Here is a 24,195-nt window from a genome sequence, read left to right as displayed (position 1 = left end):
TATATAAGGTCTATTCCTTACCTATCCATAGCCAACATATGGATTGTTTGCATTATGGATGTGTGGCTGATATAAGGTCTATTCCTTACCTATATAAGGTCTATTCCTTACCTATCCATAGCCAACATATGGATTGTTTGCATTATGGATGTGTGGCTGATATAAGGTCTATTCCTTATGTATTTAAGTGCTGGTGTCCTCAACATAAGGACATGGAGCTTATGGAGCAAGTCCATAGGAGGCCATGAGGATGCTCAGGACCTGGAGCAGCTCCTGTATGGATCCAAACTGGGAACACTGGTGTTGTTGAGCCTGGAGAAGGGAAGGTGATGGAGCAGCTCCAGTGTGTGTATGGGGCTATAGGGATACTGGGATGGACTCTTCCTTAGGGATAGGACAAGGATAATGGGATCAGATGGAACAGGGAAGTTTAGACTGGACCTAAGGATGGAATCCTGCCCTATTAGGCTGCTGGGATGGCTTAGCAAGGCCAGGCTGGGTTGGAACTGGGTGAGCTTAAGGTCCTTCCCAACCCAAACCAGTCTATGGTTCTATGACATCCGTTTTGGTTTGTTTTCTCTGTTTTTTACTAATATGACCAGAATTTGGTTAACAAATATTGTCTCTTTTCCTCCACTGTTTGTGTCGTCAGTTTGGGGTGAAAAACCAACATTTAGTGACCATATGAATGAGTTATTTCACACCAGTTAGTTCAGGGACTGAGCCTAAACCTGGAATTACCAGTATGGCCAGTTGTGAGATTACTGGGGTGCCAAAGGTGAGGTCATCATGACCAGCAGGGGGCACTGCGCAGGCGCAAAGGACCGAGCTCATTATAATACCAATTGGGGATAGGTAATCAATATGTAAATGTGTATTCATCAACCTCATGCATATGTATACGTTAAGAGAATGGGTGTAAAGGGAGAACAGCCTGAGGTGTGAATGGAGGAGCCATCCCATGCACCTCAGTGCTGAATGAGAGCTCATCTGCTTACATATGATGGTATGGATGCTGTATGTGTATAAATACATACATATGTATGTATGCTTCATGATCCATATGATGCTGTATGTGTATATATATGTGTATATATATATGTATATGGATGCTATATGTATATATATGGCTGCTATATGTATATATACACATATGTATGTATGCTCCATGATCCCTACGCTATATGTGTATAAGTATGTATGTATATATGCGTGTATATATATATGTATGTATATGGCTGCTATATGTATACATATATATATGTATGCTCCATGATCCCAATGCTATATGTGTATATATATGTATATATATGTAAATGGATCCTATATGCATATATATGGATGCTGTATGTGTATATATATACATATGTATGTATGCTCCATGATCCCTATCTGTGTATATGTATATATGTGTAAATATATGTATATGGATGCTATATGTGTATACATATGTATATGTGCACATATATATGGCTGCTATATGTATATATATAGATATGTATGGATGCTCCATGATCCCTATGATACTATATGTATATGTATATATGTGTATATATATGGACGCTATATGCATATATATACACATAGGTATGTATGCTTCATCATACCTGCCTGTGCGTACGTGCTCCGTACGTGACCCTTACGTGCCCCACGTACGCCGCCGCACGCTCCCTCTCCCTCCCCTTCCGCCGCACGCACCGGCACGGGGGGGAGGAGCATCCTCGCGCATGCGCAGTGCGTCAGGAGGGCGGCAGCGGCTCCATGCGCATGCGCAGTGCGGCGGGGGCAGCCTCGCGCATGCGCAGTGCGTCAGGAGGGGGGAAGCGGCTCCGTGCGCATGCGCAGTGCGGTGGGTGCATCCTCGCGCATGCGCAGTGCGGCAGTGAGGTTGGTGCCGGTGCCCATTGATGTCTGCGGGCTGCAACCGAGGCCTGAACCCGTGAGAGGGGGGGAGGGGAGGGGGGGGAGGGGCAACAGGGAGGGGCTACGGGGGGGGAGGGGGGGGGAGGGGCTGGAACCGGAGGGGGGGGCGGGGCCATGACCGGAGGGGGGCGAGGGGGGGGAGGGGAACGGGAACGGAGGGGGGGGAGGGGGCAGCGGGGGGCGGGGCCGGAGGCTTGGGGGGGCGGGGTCAGGACCAGTCCATGTGGGGGGAGGGGTCAGGAGGGGTCATGTGGGGGGAGAGGTCAGGAGGGGTCATGTGGGGGGGGAGGGGTCAGGTGGGGTCATGTGGGGGGGGAGGGGTCAGGAGGGGTCATGTGGGGGGGAGGGGTCAGGAGGGGTCACGTGGGGGGGGAGGGGTCAGGAGGGGTCATGTGGGGGGAGGGGTCAGGAGGGGTCATGTGGGGGGGGGAGGGGTCAGGAGGGGTCATGTGTGGGGGAGGGGTCAGGAGGGGTCACGTGGGGGGGGAGGGGTCAGGAGGGGTCATGTGGGGGGAGGGGTCAGGAGGGGTCATGTGGGGGGGGCAGGGGTCAGGAGGGGTCATGTGTGGGGGAGGGGTCAGGAGGGGTCATGTGGGGGGAGAGGGGTCAGGAGGGGTCAAGGGGGGGGGGGAGGGGTCAGGAGGGGTCATGTGGGGGGGAGGGGTCAGGAGGGGTCATGTGGGGGGAGGGGGATGGGGGGGTCAGGAGGGGTCATGTGGGGGGAGGGGGATGGGGGGGTCAGGAGGGGTCATGGGGGGGAGGGGTCAGGACAGGTCCATGTGGGGGAGGGGTCGTGGGGGGGAGGGGTCAGGAGGGGTCACGTGGGGGGAGGGGGAGGGGTCAGGACCCGTCCATGTCTCTCTGCGGGGGGGGGCGGGGCCTGTGTCAGCCTCGCTCTGGTGTCAGCCTCGCTCTGGTGTCAGCCTCGCTCTGGTGTCAGCCTCGCTCTGGTGTCAGCCCCGCCCCCTCCCCAGGCCACGCCCACCATGGGGCTGCTCTCGGACCCTCAGTGCCGCCGTGCGCTTGCGCGGATGCTCGTGCGGCTCAACACACCCCTCTGGTGAGCGGGGGAGGGGCTGGGGGGGTATGGGGTCTATGGGGATCTATGGGGTCTATGGGGCTCTATGGGGATCTATGGGGTCTCTGTGGGGTCTCTATGGGTGTCTATGGGTCTGTATGGGGGCTCTGTGGGGCTCTATGGTCTCTATGGGGCTCTATGGGGTCTCTATGGGGCTCTATGGGGCTCTATGGGGGCTCTATGGGGCTCTATGGGGCTCTATGGGGTCTCTATGGGGTCTCTTTGGGGCTCTATGGGGCTCTGTGGGTTCTCTGTAGGGCTCTATGGGTCTCTGAGTCTCTATGGGGCTCTATGGGGTCTCTATGGGGTCTCTTTGGGGCTCTATGGGGCTCTGTGGGTTCTCTGTAGGGCTCTATGGGTCTCTGAGTCTCTATGGGGCTCTATGGGGGCTCTATGCGCTCTATGGGGTCTCTATGGGTCTCTATGGGGCTCTATGGGGTCTCTGTGGGTCTCTATGTGTCTCTGGGGGTATCTGTGGGGCTCTATGGGGCTCTGTGGGTCTCTGTGGGGTTCTATGGGGCATATGTGGGGCTCTATGGGGGTCTCTGTGGGGTCTCTGTGGGGCTCTATGGGTGCTTTGGGGGACTCCATAGGGTCTCTATGGGGCTCTGTGGGGCTCTATGGGTCTCTATGGGTATCCATGGGGTCTCTATGGGGTCTCTATGGGTGCTCTGTGGGTCTCTATGGGTCTCTATGGGGGCTCTATGGGGTCTCTGTGGGGCTCTATGGGATCCCTATGGGGCTCTTTGGGGCTCTATGGGGGCTCTATGGGGCTCTATGGGGACTCTATGGGGGCTATGGGGCTCTATGGGGACTCTATGGGGCTCTATGGGGTCTCTATGGGGCTCTATGGGGGCTCTATGGGGCTCTATGGGGGCTCTATGTGGTCTCTGGGTCCGTATGGGGGCTCTATGGGGTCTCTATGGGGCTCTATGATATCTATGGGGGCTCTGTGGGGGCTCTATGGGTCTCTATGGGGTCTCTGTGGGGCTCTATGGGAGCTCTATGGGGGCTCTGTGGGGCTCTGTGGGTCTCTATGGGGGTTCTATGGGGCTCTGTGCGCTCTATGGGGCTCTATGGGGGCTCTGTGTCTCTATAGGGGCTCTATGGGTCTCTGAGTCTCTATGGGGCTCTATGGGGGTCTATGGGGCTCTGTGGTGCTCTATGGGGGTCTGTGGGGCTCTATGGGGGCTCTATGGGGTCTCTATGGGGCTCTATGGGGGCTCTATGGGGGCTCTGTGGGGCTCTATGGGGGCTCTGTGGGGCTCTATGGGTCTCTATGGGTCTCTATGGGGCTTTATGGGGTCTCTATGGGGGCTCTATGGGGCTCTATGGGGGTTCTATGGGGCTCTATGGGGGCTCTGTGGGTCTCTATGGGTCTCTATGGGGCTTTATGGGGTCTCTGTGGGGCTCTATGGGGGCTCTATGGGTCTCTATGGGGTCTTTATGGGGGCTCTATGTGTCTCTATGGGGGCTCTATGGGTTTCTATGGGTCTCTATGGGGTCTCTATGGGGCTCTATGGGGTTTCTATGGGTCTCTATGGGGCTCTATGGGTCTCTATGGGTCTCTATGGGTCTCTATGGGTCTCTATGGGTCTCTATGGGTCTCTATGGGGCTCTATGGGGATCTATGGGGATCTATGGGGCTCTATGGGGATCTATGGGGCTCTATGGGGATCTATGGGGCTCTAAGGGGTCTCTGTGGAGCTCTATGGGGGCTCTATGGGGCTCTATGGGTCTCTTTGGTGGCTCTATGGGTTCCTATGGGTCTCTATGGGTCTCTATGGGTCTCTATGGGGTCTCTGGGGGGCTCTATGGGGTCTCTATGGGGCTCTATGGGGGCTTTATGTGTGTCTATGGGTCTCTATGGTCTCTATGTGTCTCTATTGGTCTCTATGTGTCTCTATTGGTCTCTATGGGGCTCTATGGGGCTCTGTGGGGTCTCTATGGGGCTCTATGGGGGCTCTATGGGTCTCTATGGGGTCTCTATGGGTCTCCATGGGGCTCTATGGGGTTTCTATGGGTCTCTATGGCGCTCTATGGGGTCTCTATGGGGGTTCTATGGGGTCGCTATGGGTCTCTGTGTCTCTGGTCTCTATGGATCTCTATGTGTCTCTATGTGTCTCTATGGTCTCTATGTGTCTCTATGTGTCTCTATGTGTCTCTATATGTCTCTATGTGTCTCTATGTGTCTCTATGTGTCTCTATGTGTCTCTATGGTCTCTATGTGTCTCTATATGTCTCTATATGTCCCCTAACCCCATTTCCCCCCCCCCAGTATCCTCAGCTATGCTCTAGGGCTGCTCTGGTTCATGGCCCTGCCCCCATTGGCCCCAAGGACCCACATGTCTGAGAACGCAATGGGGTCAACTATGGTGGAGGAGGGATTTGAACTGGGGGACAGAGCAGTGGGACTGGGAAGGGAGTTTGGGGTCCAGAAGGACAGAGTGGGGTGAGAATGGGATGGGATGGGATGGGAATGGGATGGGAATGGGATGGGATGGGATGGGGATGGGGATGGGATGGTATGGGATGGGGATGGGATGGGATGGGGATGGGAATGGGATGGGATGGGATGGGATGGGGATGGGATGGGGATGGGATGGGAATGGGATGGGGATGGGATGGGATGGGGATGGGAATGGGATGGGGATGGGATGGGGATGGGATGGGATGGGATGGGATGGGGATGGGGATGGGATGGGGATGGGATGGGGATTGGGATGGGATGGGGATGGGATGGGGATGGGGATGGGATGGGATGGGATGGGATGGGGATGGGATGGGGATGGGATGGGATGGGATGGGGATGGGGATGGGATGGGATGGGATGGGGATGGGATGGGATGGGATGGGAATGGGATGGGATGGGATGGGGATGGGGATGGGATGGGGATGGGATGGGAATGGGATGGGGATGGGATGGGATGGGGATGGGAATGGGATGGGGATGGGATGGGGATGGGATGGGGATGGGATGGGATGGGATGGGGATGGGATGGGGATGGGATGGGATGGGGATGGGATGGGGATGGGATGGGATGGGGATGGGGATGGGATGGGATGGGGATGGGATGGGATGGGATGGGATGGGGATGGGATGGGGATGGGATGGGATGGGGATGGGGATGGGATGGGATGGGATGGGGATGGGATGGGATGGGGATGGGATGGGGATGGGGATGGGGATGGGATGGGGATGGGATGGGGATGGGATGGGATGGGGATGGGATGGGGATGGGGATGGGGATGGGGATGGGATGGGATGGGGATGGGATGGGGATGGGATGGGATGGGGATGGGGATGGGATGGGATGGGGATGGGATGGGATGGGATGGGGATGGGATGGGATGGGATGGGGATGGGATGGGGATGGGATGGGGATGGGATGGGGATGGGAATGGGATGGGGATGGGATGGGATGGGAATGGGATGGGGATGGGATGGGGATGGGATGGGATGGGGATGGGAATGGGATGGGGATGGGATGGGATGGGATGGGGATGGGATGGGGATGGGATGGGGATGGGGATGGGATGGGAATGGGATGGGGATGGGATGGGGATGGGATGGGATGGGGATGGGAATGGGATGGGGATGGGATGGGATGGGGATGGGATGGGGATGGGGATGGGATGGGATGGGGATGGGATGGGGATGGGATGGGATGGGATGGGATGGGATGGGATGGGGATGGGGATGGGATGGGGATGGGGATGGGGATGGGATGGGGATGGGATGGGGATGGGGATGGGGATGGGATGGGGATGGGATGGGGATGGGGATGGGATGGGATGGGATGGGATGGGGATGGGGATGGGATGGGATGGGGATGGGGATGGGGATGGGATGGGGATGGGATGGGATGGGATGGGGATGGGGATGGGGATGGGATGGGATGGGGATGGGATGGGATGGGATGGGGATGGGATGGGATGGGGATGGGATGGGGATGGGGATGGGATGGGATGGGATGGGGATGGGGATGGGATGGGGATGGGATGGGGATGGGGATGGGATGGGGATGGGGATGGGGATGGGGATGGGATGGGGATGGGGATGGGGATGGGATGGGGATGGGATGGGGATGGGGATGGGGATGGGATGGGGATGGGATGGGGATGGGGATGGGATGGGGATGGGGATGGGATGGGGATGGGGATGGGATGGGGATGGGATGGGATGGGATGGGATGGGATGGGGATGGGATGGGATGGGATGGGGATGGGATGGGATGGGATGGGGATGGGATGGGGATGGGATGGGGATGGGATGGGATGGGGATGGGGATGGGAATGGGGATGGGATGGGATGGGATGGGGATGGGATGGGGATGGGGATGGGGATGGGATGGGATGGGATGGGGATGGGATGGGGGATGGGGATGGGGATGGGATGGGATGGGATGGGGATGGGATGGGATGGGGATGGGATGGGGATGGGATGGGATGGGATGGGATGGGGATAGGATGGGGATGGGATGGGATGGGGATGGGATGGGGATGGGGATGGGATGGGATGGGATGGGGATGGGATGGGGATGGGGATGGGATGGGGATGGGGATGGGATGGGGATGGGATGGGATGGGATGGGATGGGGATGGGGATGGGATGGGATGGGGATGGGGATGGGATGGGATGGGGATGGGATGGGGATGGGATGGGATGGGATGGGATGGGGATGGGATGGGATGGGATGGGGATGGGATGGGGATGGGATGGGATGGGATGGGGATGGGATGGGGATGGGATGGGGATGGGATGGGGATGGGATGGGGGGGGAGGGGGATATGGGGGATGGGCTGTGGGTTGATCCCATTGTGTCCCTTGCTCAGGGGGATTCCTGTGTCCTGGTTGGTCAGGACCATGTGGGGTTTGGGGCTGGAGGTTCATGAGCAGCAGTTCTCAGTGCAGCTGCCGTTCCCTGATGAGAGCAGGGAGAGATACGTGAGTCTGATGTGGGGCAGAGATGTGGGGCTGGGGTATGGGGCTGGAGCAGGGCCTGGAGCAGCAATGGGGTAGGGAATTGCTTGGGGGGACCCTATGGGGCAGAGATTGGAGGGGTTCCTATGGGGCAGGGTATGGGGATTCCCTATGGGGCTGGGATTGTGGGTCACTATGGGGCAGGGATTGGGGTCGCTATGGGTTCCTATGGGGCAGGGATTGGGGTCACTATGGGGCAAGGTTTGGAGTCACTATGAGGCAGGGGGGTTCAGTGGTCTCTATGGGGCAGGGCTTGGGGGGTCCCTATGGGTCAGGGAGGCTCAGGGGTCACTATGGGGCACATTTGGGGGGTCCCTATGTGGCAGGGATTGGTGGCCCCTATGGGGCAGGGATGTGGGTCCCTATGGGGCATGGATTGGGGGTCTCTATGGGTCAGGGATTGGGGGTTCCTATGGGGCAGGGATTGGTGTCCCTATGGGGCAGATATGTGGGTCTCTATGGGCAGGGATTGGGGTCTCTATGGGGCAAGGTTTGGAGTTGGTATGGGGCAGTGGGGCTCAGTGGTCTCTATGGGGCAGGGATTGGAGTCCCTATGTGTCCCTATGGGTCTCTATGGGGCAGGGATGTGGGTCCCTATGGGTCTCTATGGGGCAGGGATGTGGGTCCCTATGGGTCTCTATGGGGCAGGGATGTGGTTCCCTATGTGTCCCTATGGGTCTCTATGGGTCCCTAGGGGGCAGGTATTGGGGTCCCTATAGGGCAGGGATGTGGGTCTCTATGGTCTCTATGGTCTCTATGGTCTCTATGTGTCTCTATGTGTCTCTATGTGTCTCTATGGGTCTCTATGTGTCTCTATGTGTCTCTATGGGTCTCTATGTGTCCCTCTGGGTCTCAGTGTCCTCCCCCCCCAGCTCGTTCGCGGCACCAACGTCTATGGGATCCTGAGGGCCCCAAGAGCCTCCAGCACCGAAGCTCTTGTGCTGAGCGCAGGATGTGTCCCTGGGCCCCACAACAACCAGGCTGTGGGGCTGCTGCTGGCGCTGGCGGCTTACTTCAGGGGTGAGGGGTGTGGGGCAGGGATCTATGGGGCAGGGCTATGGGGCAGGGCTATGGGGTGAATGTGGGGCTGGGCTATGGGGCAGGGCTATGGGGTGTATGTGGGGCAGGGATGTGTGGGGCAGGGATCTGTGGGTCAGAGCTCTATGGGGCAGGATGTGTGGGTCAGGATCTATGGGGCAGGGATGAGTGGGTCAGAGCTCTATGGGTCAGGATCTATGGGTCAGGATGTGTGGGTCAGAGCTCTATGGGTCAGGATCTATGGGTCAGGATGTGTGGGTCTCTATGGGGCAGGATGTGTGGGTCTCTATGGGGCAGGATGTGTGGGTCAGGATCTATGGGGCAGGGATGAGTGGGTCAGAGCTCTATGGGTCAGGATGTGTGGGTCTCTATGGGGCAGGATGTGTGGGTCAGGATCTATGGGGCAGGGATGAGTGGGTCAGAGCTCTATGGGTCAGGATCTATGGGTCAGGATGTGTGGGTCAGAGCTCTATGGGTCAGGATCTATGGGTCAGGATGTGTGGGTCTCTATGGGGCAGGATGTGTGGGTCTCTATGGGGCAGGATGTGTGGGTCAGGATCTATGGGGCAGGGATGAGTGGGTCAGAGCTCTATGGGTCAGGATGTGTGGGTCTCTATGGGGCAGGATGTGTGGGTCAGGATCTATGGGGCAGGGATGAGTGGGTCAGAGCTCTATGGGTCAGGATGTGTGGGTCTCTATGGGGCAGGATGTGTGGGTCAGAGCTCTATGGGTCAGAGCTCTAAGGGGCAGGATCTATGGGTCAGGATCTATGGGTCAGGATCTATGGGTCAGGATCTATGGGTCAGGGCTCTGTGGGTCTCTATGGGTCAGGATCTATGGGTCAGGATGTGTGGGTCTCTATGGGTCAGAGCTCTATGGGGCAGGATGTGTGGGTCAGGATCTATGGGTCAGGGCTCTATGGGGCTCTATGGGTCAGGATCTATGGGTCAGGATCTATGGGTCAGGCCTGGGTCCCATCCCCTGTGTCCCTCAGGGCAGATCTATTGGGCCAAGGACATCATCTTCCTCATCAATGAACACGACCTGCTGGGGATGGAGGCCTGGCTGGAGGCTTATCATGATGTCAACAGCTCCGGTCAGTGGGGCAGCTATGGGGCAGGGATGGAGGCTATGGGGCAGGGATGGAGGCTATGGGGTGAGGATGGTGGCTATGGGGTGAGGATGGTGGCTATGGGGCAGGGATGGTGGCTATGGGGTGAGGATGGTGGCTATGGGGTGAGGATGGTGGCTATGGGGTGAGGATGGTGGCTATGGGGCAGGGATGGAGGCTATGGGGTGAGGATGGTGGCTATGGGGTGAGGATGGTGGCTATGGGGCAGGGATGGTGGCTATGGGGCAGGGATGGAGGCTATGGGGCAGGGATGGTGGCTATGGGGCAGGGATGGTGGCTATGGGGCAGGGATGGTGGCTATGGGGTGAGGATGGAGGCTATGGGGTGAGGATGGTGGCTATGGGGCAGGGATGGTGGCTATGGGGCAGGGATGGTGGCTATGGGGCAGGGATGGAGGCTATGGGGTGAGGATGGTGGCTATGGGGCAGGGATGGAGGCTATGGGGCAGGGATGGTGGCTATGGGGTGAGGATGGAGGCTATGGGGTGAGGATGGTGGCTATGGGGTGAGGATGGTGGCTATGGGGTGAGGATGGTGGCTATGGGACAGGGATGGTGGCTATGGGGTGAGGATGGAGGCTATGGGGTGAGGATGGAGGCTATGGGGTGAGGATGGTGGCTATGGGGTGAGGATGGAGGCTATGGGGCAGGGATGGAGGCTATGGGGCAGGGATGGTGGCTATGGGGTGAGGATGGAGGCTATGGGGTGAGGATGGAGGCTATGGGGTGAGGATGGAGGCTATGGGGTGAGGATGGTGGCTATGGGGCAGGGATGGTGGCTATGGGGTGAGGATGGAGGCTATGGGGTGAGGATGGTGGCTATGGGGTGAGGATGGAGGCTATGGGGTGAGGATGGTGGCTATGGGGTGAGGATGGTGGCTATGGGGCAGGGGATGGTGGCTATGGGGGGAGGATGGAGGGCTATGGGGGTGAGGATGGTGGCTATGGGGTGAGGGATGGTGGCTATGGGGCAGGGATGGTGGCTATAGGGTGAGGATGGTGGCTATGGGGCAGGGATGGAGGCTATGGGGCAGGGATGGAGGCTATGGGGTGAGGATGGAGGCTATGGGGTGAGGATGGAGGCTATGGGGTGAGGATGGTGGCTATGGGGTGAGGATGGTGGCTATGGGGTGAGGATGGAGGCTATGGGGTGAGGATGGTGGCTATGGGGTGAGGATGGAGGCTATGGGGTGAGGATGGTGGCTATGGGGTGAGGATGGTGGCTATGGGGCAGGGATGGTGGCTATAGGGTGAGGATGGTGGCTATGGGGCAGGGATGGAGGCTATGGGGCAGGGATGGTGGCTATGGGGTGAGGATGGTGGCTATGGGGCAGGGATGGTGGCTATGGGGCAGGGATGGAGGCTATGGGGTGAGGATGGTGGCTATGGGGTGAGGATGGTGGCTATGGGGTGAGGATGGTGGCTATGGGGTGAGGATGGTGGCTATGGGGTGAGGATGGAGGCTATGGGGTGAGGATGGTGGCTATGGGGTGAGGATGGTGGCTATGGGGCAGGGATGGTGGCTATGGGGCAGGGATGGAGGCTATGGGGCAGGGATGGAGGCTATGGGGTGAGGATGGTGGCTATGGGGCAGGGATGGAGGCTATGGGGCAGGGATGGAGGCTATGGGGTGAGGATGGTGGCTATGGGATGAGGATGGTGGCTATGGGGCAGGGATGGTGGCTATGGGGTGAGGATGGTGGCTATGGGGTGAGGATGGTGGCTATGGGGTGAGGATGGTGCCTATAGGGTGAGGATGGAGGCTATGGGGTGAGGATGGTGGCTATGGGGCAGGGATGGAGGCTATGGGGCAGGGATGGAGGCTATGGGGCAGGGATGGAGGCTATGGGGCAGGGATGGAGGCTATGGGGTGAGGATGGTGGCTATGGGGCAGGGATGGTGGCTATGGGGTGAGGATGGAGGCTATGGGGCGAGGATGGTGGCTATGGGGCAGGGATGGAGGCTATGGGGCAGGGATGGAGGCTATGGGGCAGGGATGGAGGCTATGGGGCAGGGATGGAGGCTATGGGGCGGTGAGGATGGTGGCTATGGGCAGGATGGGGCTATGGGGGCAGGGATGGAGGCTATGGGGTGAGATGGTGGCTATGGGGTGAGGATGGTGGCTATGGGGTGAGGATGGTGCTATGGGGTGAGGATTGTTGGCTTATGGGGCAGGGAATGGAGGCTATGGGGTGAGGGATGGAGGCTATGCGTGTGAGGATGGTGGCTATGGGGCAGGGATGGTGGCTATGGGGTGAGGATGGTGGCTATGGGGCAGGGATGGAGGCTATGGGGCAGGGATGGTGGCTATGGGGTGAGGATGGTGGCTATGGGGTGAGGATGGTTGGGCTATGGGGAGAGATGGTGGCTATGGGGTGAGGATGGTGGCATATGGGGTGAGGACCTGGTGGGCTATGGGGCAGGGATGTTGGCTACTGGGGTGAGTGATGGAGGCTATGGGTTGAGGGATTGTGGCTGATGGATGGGTGAGGATGGAGGCTATGGGGCAGGGATGGAGGCTATGGGGCAGGGATGGAGGCATATGGGTGAGGATGGAGGCTATGGGATGAGGATGGTGGCTATGGGGTGAGGATGGTGGCTATGGGGTGAGGATGGAGGCTATGGGGTGAGGATGGTGGCTATGGGGTGAGGATGGAGGCTATGGGGTGAGGATGGTGGCTATGGGGCAGGGATGGTGGCTATGGGGTGAGGATGGTGGCTATGGGGCAGGGATGGAGGCTATGGGGCAGGGATGGAGGCTATGGGGTGGGGATGGTGGCTATGGGGTGAGGATGGAGGCTATGGGGTGAGGATGGTGGCTATGGGGCAGGGATGGTGGCTATGGGGCAGGGATGGAGGCTATGGGGCAGGGATGGTGGCTATGGGGTGAGGATGGAGGCTATGGGGTGAGGATGGAGGCTATGGGGCAGGGATGGAGGCTATGGGGCTGGGATGGAGGCTATGGGGTGAGGATGGAGGCTATGGGGTGAGGATGGAGGCTATGGGGTGAAGATGGTGGCTATGGGGTGAGGATGGTGGCTATGGGGTGAGGATGGTGGCTATGGGGCAGGGATGGTGGCTATGGGGTGAGGATGGTGGCTATGGGGCAGGGATGGAGGCTATGGGGTGAGGATGGTGGCTATGGGGTGAGGATGGTGGCTATGGGGCAGGGATGGTGGCTATGGGGCAGGGATGGTGGCTATGGGGTGAGGATGGTGGCTATGGGGCAGGGATGGTGGCTATGGGGTGGGGATGGTGGCTATGGGGTGAGGATGGTGGCTATGGGGCAGGGATGGTGGCTATGGGGTGAGGATGGTGGCTATGGGGCAGGGATGGAGGCTATGGGGCAGGGATGGAGGCTATGGGGTGAGGATGGTGGCTATGGGGTGAGGATGGTGGCTATGGGGTGAGGATGGTGGCTATGGGGCAGGGATGGAGGCTATGGGGCAGGGATGGAGGCTATGGGGTGAGGATGGAGGCTATGGGGTGAGGATGGAGGCTATGGGGTGAGGATGGTGGCTATGGGGTGAGGATGGTGGCTATGGGGCAGGGATGGTGGCTATAGGGTGAGGATGGTGGCTATGGGGCAGGGATGGAGGCTATGGGGCAGGGGATGGTGGCTATGGGGTGAGGATGGTGGCTATGGGCAGGATGGTGGACTATGGGGGTTGAGGATGGTGGCTATGGGGTGAGGATGGGTGGCTATGGGGTGAGGATGGTGGCCTATGGGGCAGGAGATGGTGCTATGGGGCAGGGATGGAGCTATGGGGGCAGGGATGGAGGCCTATGGGGTGAGGATGGTGGCTATTGGGGCAGGGATGGAGGCTATGGGGGCAGGGATGGTGGCTATGGGGTGAGGATGGTGGCTATGGGCAGGGATGGTGGCTATGGGGCAGGGATGGGGGCTATGGGTGAGGATGGGTGGCTATGGGGTGAGGATGGTGGCTATGGGGGGAGGATGGTGGCCTATGGGGTGCAGGATGGTGGCTATGGGGGTGAGGATGGAGGCCGATGGGGTGAGGATGGGGCTATGGGGCAGGGATGGTGGCTATGGGTGAGATGGTGGGCTATGGGGCAGGGATGGGGCTATGGGGCAGGGATGGAGGCTATGGGGCCGGATGGAGGGGGGCTATGGGGCAGGGATGGAGGCTATGGGGTGAGGATGGTGGCTATGGGGCAGGGATGGTGCCTATGGGGCAGGGATGGAGGCTATGGGGTGAGGATGGTGGCTATGGGGTGAGGATGGTGGCTATGGGGTGAGGATGGAGGCTATGGGGTGAGGATGGTGGCTATGGGGCAGGGATGGAGGCTATGGGGTGAGGATGGAGGCTATGGGGTGAGGATGGTGGCTATGGGGCAGGGATGGTGGCTATGGGGCAGGGATGGTGGCTATGGGGTGAGGATGGTGGCTATGGGGCAGGGATGGTGGCTATGGGGTGAGGATGGTGGCTATGGGGTGAGGATGGATATGGGGCAGGGATGGTGGCTATGGGGCAGGGATGGAGGCTATGGGGTGAGGATGGTGGCTATGGGGCAGGGATGGAGGCTATGGGTGAGGATGGGGCTATGGGGTGAGGATGGTGGCTATGGGGGTGAGGATGGAGGCTAATGGGGTGAGGAGTGGTGGCTATGGGGTGAGGATGGTGGCTATGGGGTGAGGATGGTGGCTATGGGGCAGGGGATGGTGGCTATGGGGTGAGGATGGTGGCTATGGGGGCAGGATGGAGGCTATGGGGTGAGGATGGTGGCTATGGGGTGAGGATGGTGGCTATGGGGGCAGGGATGGTGGCTATGGGGCAGGGGATGGTGGGCTATGGGGTGAGGATGGTGGCTATGGGGGAGGGATGGTGGCTATGGGGTGAGGATGGTGGCTATGCGGGGTGCATGGAATGGTGGCTATGGGGCAGGGGATGGTGGCTATGGGGTGGGATGGTGGCTATGGGGGCAGGGATGGGGCTATGGGGGCAGGGATGAGGCTATGGGGCAGGATGGTGTGCTATGGGGCAGGATGGTGGCTATGGGGGAGGATGGTGGCTATGGGGTGAGGATGGTGGCTATGGGGTGAGGATGGAGGCTATGGGGTGAGGATGGTGGCTATGGGGTGAGGATGGTGGCTATGGGGTGAGGATGGAGGCTATGGGGCGGGGATGGTGGCTATGGGGTGAGGATGGTGGCTATGGGGCAGGGATGGAGGCTATGGGGCAGGGATGGTGGCTATGGGGTGAGGATGGTGGCTATGGGGTGAGGGATGGTGGCTATGGGGTGAGGATGGTGGCTATGGGGTGAGGATGGAGGCTATGGGGGCAGGGATGGTGGCTATGGGGTGAGGATGGTGGCTATGGGTGAGGATGGTGGCTATGGGGCAGGGATGGATGGGCTATGGGGGCAGGGATGGTGGCTATGGGGCAGGGATGGAGGCTATGGGGTGAGGATGGAGGCTATGGGGTGAGGATGGTGGCTATGGGGTAGGGATGGTGCTATGGGGGCAGGGATGGTGGCTATGGGGCAGGGATGGTGGCTATGGGGTGAGGATGGTGGCTATGGGGTGAGGATGGTGGCTATGGGGCAGGGATGGAGGCTATGGGGTGAGGATGGTGGCTATGGGGTGAGGATGGTGGCTATGGGGTGAGGATGGTGGCTATGGGGTGAGGATGGTGGCTATGGGGTGAGGATGGTGGCTATGGGGTGAGGATGGTGGCTATGGGGCAGGGATGGTGGCTATGGGGTGAGGATGGTGGCTATGGGGTGAGGATGGTGGCTATGGGGTGAGGATGGAGGCTATGGGGTGAGGATGGTGGCTATGGGGCAGGGATGGTGGCTATGGGGTGAGGATGGTGGCTATGGGGTGAGGATGGTGGCTATGGGGTGAGGATGGTGGCTATGGGGTGAGGATGGTGGCTATGGGGTGAGGATGGTGGCTATGGGGCAGGGATGGAGGCTATGGGGCAGGGATGGAGGTTATGGGGTGAGGATGGAGGCTATGGGGCAGGGATGGTGGCTATGGGGCAGGGATGGAGGTTATGGGGTGAGGATGGTGGCTATGGGGCAGGGATGGAGGCTATGGGGCAGGGATGGAGGTTATGGGGTGAGGATGGTGGCTATGGGGCAGGGATGGTGGCTATGGGGTGAGGATGGTGGCTATGGGGTGAGGATGGAGGCTATGGGGTGAGGATGGAGGCTATGGGGTGAGGATGGAGGCTATGGGGTGAGGATGGTGGCTATGGGGCAGGGATGGTGGCTATGGGGTGAGGATGGTGGCTATGGGGTGAGGATGGTGGCTATGGGGTGAGGATGGAGGCTATGGGGTGAGGATGGAGGCTATGGGGCAGGGATGGAGGCTATGGGGCAGGGATGGAGGCTATGGGGTGAGGATGGTGGCTATGGGGCAGGATGGTGGCTATGGGGTGAGGATGGTGGCTATGGGGTGAGGATGGTGGCTATGGGGCAGGGATGGTGGCTATGGGGCAGGGATGGAGGCTATGGGGTGAGGATGGTGGCTATGGGGCAGGATGGTGGCTATGGGGCAGGGATGGTGGCTATGGGGTGAGGATGGTGGCTATGGGGTGAGGATGGAGGCTATGGGGCAGGGATGGTGGCTATGGGGTGAGGATGGTGGCTATGGGGTGAGGATGGTGGCTATGGGGCAGGGATGGTGGCTATGGGGCAGGGATGGTGGCTATGGGGCAGGGATGGAGGCTATGGGGTGAGGATGGTGGCTATGGGGTGAGGATGGTGGCTATGGGGTAGGGATGGTGGCTATGGGGCAGGGATGGTGGCTATGGGGCAGGGATGGTGGCTATGGGGTGAGGATGGTGGCTATGGGGTGAGGATGGTGGCTATGGGGCAGGGATGGAGGCTATGGGGTGAGGATGGTGGCTATGGGGTGAGGATGGTGGCTATGGGGTGAGGATGGTGGCTATGGGGTGAGGATGGTGGCTATGGGGTGAGGATGGTGGCTATGGGGTGAGGATGGTGGCTATGGGGTGAGGATGGTGGCTATGGGGTGAGGATGGTGGCTATGGGGTGAGGATGGTGGCTATGGGGTGAGGATGGAGGCTATGGGGTGAGGATGGTGGCTATGGGGCAGGGATGGTGGCTATGGGGTGAGGATGGTGGCTATGGGGTGAGGATGGTGGCTATGGGGCTGGGATGGTGGCTATGGGGTGAGGATGGTGGCTATGGGGTGAGGATGGTGGCTATGGGGCAGGGATGGAGGCTATGGGGCAGGGATGGAGGTTATGGGGTGAGGATGGAGGCTATGGGGCAGGGATGGTGGCTATGGGGCAGGGATGGAGGTTATGGGGTGAGGATGGTGGCTATGGGGCAGGGATGGAGGCTATGGGGCAGGGATGGAGGTTATGGGGTGAGGATGGTGGCTATGGGGCAGGGATGGTGGCTATGGGGTGAGGATGGTGGCTATGGGGTGAGGATGGAGGCTATGGGGTGAGGATGGAGGCTATGGGGTGAGGATGGAGGCTATGGGGTGAGGATGGTGGCTATGGGGCAGGGATGGTGGCTATGGGGTGAGGATGGTGGCTATGGGGTGAGGATGGTGGCTATGGGGTGAGGATGGAGGCTATGGGTGAGGATGGAGGCTATGGGGCAGGGATGGAGGCTATGGGGCAGGGATGGAGGCTATGGGGTGAGGATGGTGGCTATGGGGCAGGATGGTGGCTATGGGGTGAGGATGGTGGCTATGGGGTGAGGATGGTGGCTATGGGGCAGGGATGGTGGCTATGGGGCAGGGATGGAGGCTATGGGGTGAGGATGGTGGCTATGGGGCAGGATGGTGGCTATGGGGCAGGGATGGTGGCTATGGGGTGAGGATGGTGGCTATGGGGTGAGGATGGAGGCTATGGGGCAGGGATGGTGGCTATGGGGTGAGGATGGTGGCTATGGGGCAGGGATGGTGGCTATGGGGCAGGGATGGTGGCTATGGGGTGAGGATGGAGGCTATGGGGTGAGGATGGTGGCTATGGGGCAGGGATGGAGGCTATGGGGCAGGGATGGTGGCTATGGGGTGAGGATGGTGGCTATGGGGCAGGGATGGTGGCTATGGGGCAGGGATGGAGGCTATGGGGTGAGGATGGTGGCTATGGGGTGAGGATGGAGGCTATGGGGTGAGGATGGTGGCTATGGGGCAGGGATGGTGGCTGTGGGGTGAGGATGGAGGCTATGGGGTGAGGATGGTGGCTATGGGGCAGGGATGGTGGCTATGGGGTGAGGATGGTGGCTATGGGGCAGGGATGGTGGCTATGGGGCAGGGATGGAGGCTATGGGGTGAGGATGGTGGCTATGGGGTGAGGATGGAGGCTATGGGGTGAGGATGGTGGCTATGGGGCAGGGATGGAGGCTATGGGGCAGGGATGGAGGCTATGGGGTGAGGATGGTGGCTATGGGGCAGGGATGGTGGCTATGGGGTGAGGATGGTGGCTATGGGGTGAGGATGGTGGTTATGGGGTGAGGATGGTGGCTATGGGGTGAGGATGGAGGCTATGGGGTGAGGATGGTGGCTATGGGGCAGGGCTGGTGGCTATGGGGTGAGGATGGTGGCTATGGGGCAGGGATGGAGGCTATGGGGTGAGGATGGTGGCTATGGGGTGAGGATGGTGGCTATGGGGTGAGGATGGAGGCTATGGGGTGAGGATGGAGGCTATGGGGTGAGGATGGAGGCTATGGGGTGAGGATGGTGGCTATGGGGCAGGGGTGGTGGCTATGGGGTGAGGATGGTGGCTATGGGGTGAGGATGGAGGCTATGGGGTGAGGATGGTGGCTATGGGGTGAGGATGGTGGCTATGGGGCAGGGATGGAGGCTATGGGGCAGGGATGGTGGCTATGGGGTGAGGATGGTGGCTATGGGGTGAGGATGGAGGCTATGGGGTGAGGATGGTGGCTATGGGGCAGGGGTGGTGGCTATGGGGTGAGGATGGTGGCTATGGGGCAGGGATGGTGGCTATGGGGCAGGATGGTGGCTATGGGGCAGGATGGTGGCTATGGGGCAGGGATGGAGGCTATGGGGCAGGATGGAGGCTATGGGGCAGGATGGTGGCTATGGGGCAGGATGGAGGCTATGGGGCAGGATGGAGGCTATGGGGTGAGGATGGAGGCTATGGGGTGAGGATGGTGGCTATGGGGCAGGGGTGGTGGCTATGGGGTGAGGATGGTGCTGTCTGCCAGTGGTGCCAGTGTCCTGTTGTGCAGTGCCTGGTGCTGGTGCTGATGCTGCAGTGCCCAGTGCCTGCAGTGCAGTGCTGTGCCTGGTGCCAGTGCCTATAGTGTAGTGCCATGTCTGGTCCCTGCAGTGCTGTGTGCAGTGCAGTGTACAGTGCAGTGCAGTACCCTCACTGCAGTACTGTGTAACCCACAGCCTCCCATTCACCCCCATTGGTCCGCGCTGGAGCCATCCAGGCTGCAGTGTCCCTGGAGCTCAGCAGTGATGTGTGCAGTGCAGTACAGTGCAGTGTGCAGTGCAGTGTAGTACAGTACCCTCAGTGCAGTACAGTGTGCAGTGCAGTACAGTGCAGTACAGTGCAGTGTGGTCCCTGCCTCCACAGCCTCCCATTCACCCCCATTGGGCTGCACTGGAGCCATCCAGGCTGCAGTGTCCCTGGAGCTGAGCAGTGATGTGTGCAGTACAGTGCAGTGCAGTGCAGTACCCTCAGTGCAGTACCATGTACAGTGCAGTGTACAGTGCAGTGTGTCCCCCCCACAGCCTCCCAGTCACCCCCATTGGGCCGCGCTGGAGCCATCCAGGCTGCAGTGTCCCTGGAGCTCAGCAGTGACGTGTACAGTGCAGTGTACAGTGATGTGTGCAGTACAGTGTGCAGTGCAGTACCCTCAGTGCAGTGTGCAGTGTGCAGTGCAGTGCTCACAGTGCAGTGTGTTCCCCCCCCACAGCCTCCCATTCAGCCCCATTGGGCCACGCTGGAGCCATCCAGGCTGCAGTGTCCCTGGAGCTCAGCAGTGACGTGTGCAGTGCAGTGTGCAGTGATGTGTGCAGTACAGTGTGCAGTGCAGTACAGTGCAGTGCAGTACTGTGTGCAGTGCAGTGCAGTGTGGTCCCTGTCTCCACAGCCTCCCATTCGCCCCCATTGGGCCGCGCTGGAGCCATCCAGGCTGCAGTGTCCCTGGAGCTCAGCAGTGATGTGTGCAGTATCCTCAGTGCAGTACCATGTACAGTGCAGTGTGCAGTGCAGTGCTCACAGCTCACTGCAGTGTCTCCACAGCCTCCCATTCAGCCCCATTGGGCCGCGCTGGAGCCATCCAGGCTGCAGTGTCACTGGAGCTCAGCAGTGATGTCCTCACCAGTGTGGATGTGGCACTGGAGGGACTGGACGGGCGACTGCCCAACCTGGACCTGCTCAGTCTGACCAGTGCTGCCTGCGCCAAGCACGGGCTGCTCTGCACCCTGCATGGCAAGGTGGGGATCACACAACCCCCATTCCCATTCCCAACCCCATTCCTGAGACCCATTCCCATCCTCATCCCATCCCCATCCCCATTCCCATTCCCAACCTTCATTCCCAAGCTCCATTCCTAAGCTCCATTCCCATTCCTGATCCCCATTCCCGATCTCTGTTCCCAATCTCCATTTCCATTCCCAACCTCCATTCCTGATCCCCATTCCCATTGCAGCTGCAGCACCTGGATCCATCCTTGCCATCCTTCCCCCAGAGCTCCATTCCCAATCCCCATTCCCATCTCCATTCCCATTCCCAAGCTCTGTTCCCATTCCTAAGCTCCATTCCTAAGCTCCATTCCCATTCCCGATCCCCATTCCCAAGCTCTGTTCCATTCCCAATCCCCATTCCCATTCCTGATCCCCATTCCCATTCCCGAGCTCCATCCCAAGCTCCATTCCCAAGATCCACTCCCATTCCCAATCTCTGTTCCCAATCTCCATTCCCTGAGCTCTGTTCCCAAGCTCCATTCCCATTCCTGATTCCCATTCCCATTCCCCAGCTCCATTCCCCAGGTCCATCCCCATTCCCAATCTCCATTCCCATTCCCAATCTCCATTCCCATTCCCAAGCTCCATTCCCAAGCTCCATTCCCAAGCTCCATTCCCAAGCTCCATTCCCAGCTCCATTCCCAAGCTCCATTCTTGATCCCCATTCCCATCCCATTCCCTCTCTGTTCCCCCATGGCAGCTCCAGTGCCCGGATCCATCCTCACTGTCCTTCCCCTGGAGCTCCATTCCCAAGCTCCATTCCCATTCCTGATCCCCATTCCCATTCCCATTGCAGCTGCAGCGCCTGGATCCATCCTTGCTGCTGTCCTTCTCCTGGAGCTCCATTCCCATTCCCAGCCTTCATTCCCAATCTCCATTCCCAAGCTCCATTCCCATCCCCATTCCCTCTATTCCCCCATTGCAGCTGCAGCACCCGGATCTGTCCTTGCCGTCCTTCTCCTGGAGCTCCATTCCCATCTCCATTCCCATTCCTAAGCTCCATTCCCAACCCCCATTCCCATTCCTGATCCCCATTCCCATTCCCAAGCTCCATTCCAAGCTCCATTCCCAAGATCCACTCCCATTCCCAATCTCTGTTCCCAACCTCCATTCCCATTCCTGATCCCCATTCCTGATTTCCATTCCTATTCTCCATTCCCATCTCCATTCCCATTCCCAAGCTCCGTTCCCAAGCTCCATTCCTGATCTCTGTTCCCATTCCCGATCCCCATTCCCATTCCCCATTGCAGCTGCAGCGCCTGGATCCGTCCTCACTGTCCTTCCCCCAGAGCTCCATTCCCATCCCCATTCCTGATCTCCGTTCCCATTCCCAAGCTCCATTCCCAAGCTCTGTTCACAAGCTCTATTCCCATTCCCCAGCTCCATTCCCATTCCCATCCTTCATTCCTAATCTCCATTCCCAAGCTCCATTCCCTATTCCATTCCCAATGTTCTCTGTATCCTTATGGCAGTTCCAGTGCCCGGATGTGTCCCCTCTGTCCTTCAGCTTGAGCTCCATTCCCATCCCCATTCCCGATCTCCATTCCCATCCCCATTGTTCCCTATGGCAGCTCCATCCTCATTGTTCCCTATGGCAGCTCATCCCCATTGTTCCCTATGGCAGCTCCATCCCCATTGTTCCCTATGGCAGCTCCATCCCATTGTTCCCTATGGCAGCTCCATTGTTCCCTATGGCAGCTCCATCTCCATTGTTCCCTATGGCAGCTCCATCCCATTGTTCCCTATGGCAGCTCCATTGTTCCCTATGGCAGCTCATCCCCATTGTTCCCTATGGCAGCTCCATTGTTCCCTATGGCAGCTCCATCCCCATTATTCCCTATGGCAGCTCCATTGTTCCCTATGGCAGCTCCATTGTTCCCTATGGCAGCTCCATTGTTCCCTATGGCAGCTCCGTCCCATTGTTCCCTATGGCAGCTCATCCCCATTGTTCCCTATGGCAGCTCCATCCCATTGTTCCCTATGGCAGCTCCATCCCATTGTTCCCTATGGCAGCTCCATCCTCATTGTTCCCTATGGCAGCTCCATCCCATTGTTCCCTATGGCAGCTCCATCCCCATTGTTCCCTATGGCAGCTCCATTGTTCCCTATGGCAGCTCCATCCCCATTGTTCCCTATGGCAGCTCCATTGTTCCCTATGGCAGCTCCATTGTTCCCTATGGCAGCTCCATCCCATTGTTCCCTATGGCAGCTCCATCCCATTGTTCCCTATGGCAGCTCCATCCCATTGTTCCCTATGGCAGCTCATCCCCATTGTTCCCTATGGCAGCTCCATCCCCATTGTTCCCTATGGCAGCTCAGTCCCATTGTTCCCTATGGCAGCTCCATCCCCATTGTTCCCTATGGCAGCTCATCCCCATTGTTCCCTATGGCAGCTCCATCCCATTGTTCCCTATGGCAGCTCCATCCCCATTGTTCCCTATGGCAGCTCCATCCCATTGTTCCCTATGGCAGCTCATCCCCATTGTTCCCTATGGCAGCTCCATTGTTCCCTAAGGCAGCTCATCCCCATTGTTCCCTATGGCAGCTCATCCCCATTGTTCCCTATGGCAGCTCCATCCCCATTGTTCCCTACTGCAGCTCCATCCCCATTGTTCCCTATGGCAGCTCATCCCCATTGTTCCCTATGGCAGCTCCATCCCATTGTTCCCTATGGCAGCTCCATCCCATTGTTCCCTATGGCAGCTCCATCCTCATTGTTCCCTATGGCAGCTCCATCCCATTGTTCCCTATGGCAGCTCCATCCCCATTGTTCCCTATGGCAGCTCCATTGTTCCCTATGGCAGCTCCATCCCATTGTTCCCTATGGCAGCTCCATCCCCATTGTTCCCTATGGCAGCTCCATCCCATTGTTCCCTATGGCAGCTCCATCCCCATTGTTCCCTATGGCAGCTCAGTCCCATTGTTCTCTATGGCAGCTCATCCCCATTGTTCCCTATGGCAGCTCCATCCCCATTGTTCCCTATGGCAGCTCCATCCCATTGTTCCCTATGGCAGCTCCATCCCATTGTTCCCTATGGCAGCTCATCCCCATTGTTCCCTATGGCAGCTCCATCCCCTTGGTCCCTATGGCAGCTCCATCCCAGTTTTCCCTATGGCAGCTCCATCCCCATTGTTCCCTATGGCAGCTCCATCCCATTGTTCCCTATGGCAGCTCCATCCCCATTGTTCTCTATGGCAGCTCCATCCCCATTGTTCCCTATGGCAGCTCATCCCCATTGTTCCCTATGGCAGCTCATCCCCATTGTTCGCTATGGCAGCTCATCCCCATTGTTCGCTATGGCAGCTCCATCCCATTGTTCCCTATGGCAGCTCCATCCCCATTGTTCCCTATGGCAGCTCATCCCCATTGTTCCCTATGGCAGCTCCATCCCATTGTTCCCTATGGCAGCTCCATCCCCATTGTTCCCTATGGCAGCTCCATCCCCATTGTTCCCTATGGCAGCTCCATTGTTCCCTATGGCAGCTCCATCCCCATTGTTCCCTATGGCAGCTCCATTGTTCCCTATGGCAGCTCCATTGTTCCCTATGGCAGCTCCATCCCATTGTTCCCTATGGCAGCTCCATCCCATTG

The 24,195-nt window shown here is 58.8% G+C and overlaps 1 protein-coding gene across 1 annotated transcript in view; it reads left to right on the top strand.

The window, feature by feature from the left end:
* Positions 1-1,870: 1,870 nt before the first annotated feature.
* Positions 1,871-24,195, top strand: part of GPAA1 (glycosylphosphatidylinositol anchor attachment 1) — a 61,211-nt gene continuing 38,886 nt past the window's right edge. The window contains exons 1-7 of the mRNA XM_034068820.1: positions 1,871-1,939; positions 2,813-2,983; positions 5,280-5,453; positions 7,838-7,949; positions 8,858-9,005; positions 10,018-10,119; positions 20,380-20,573. Coding sequence (XP_033924711.1) covers positions 1,908-1,939; positions 2,813-2,983; positions 5,280-5,453; positions 7,838-7,949; positions 8,858-9,005; positions 10,018-10,119; positions 20,380-20,573 — 933 coding nt within the window. The 5' untranslated portion in view covers positions 1,871-1,907. The remainder of the gene's footprint in view (positions 1,940-2,812; positions 2,984-5,279; positions 5,454-7,837; positions 7,950-8,857; positions 9,006-10,017; positions 10,120-20,379; positions 20,574-24,195) is intronic.

The sequence above is a fragment of the Melopsittacus undulatus genome, chromosome 1 (assembly GCF_012275295.1).
Source record: "Melopsittacus undulatus isolate bMelUnd1 chromosome 1, bMelUnd1.mat.Z, whole genome shotgun sequence".
In the NCBI taxonomy this organism is placed as follows: domain Eukaryota; kingdom Metazoa; phylum Chordata; class Aves; order Psittaciformes; family Psittaculidae; genus Melopsittacus; species Melopsittacus undulatus.
This window is presented reverse-complemented; position numbering and strand designations above follow the sequence as displayed.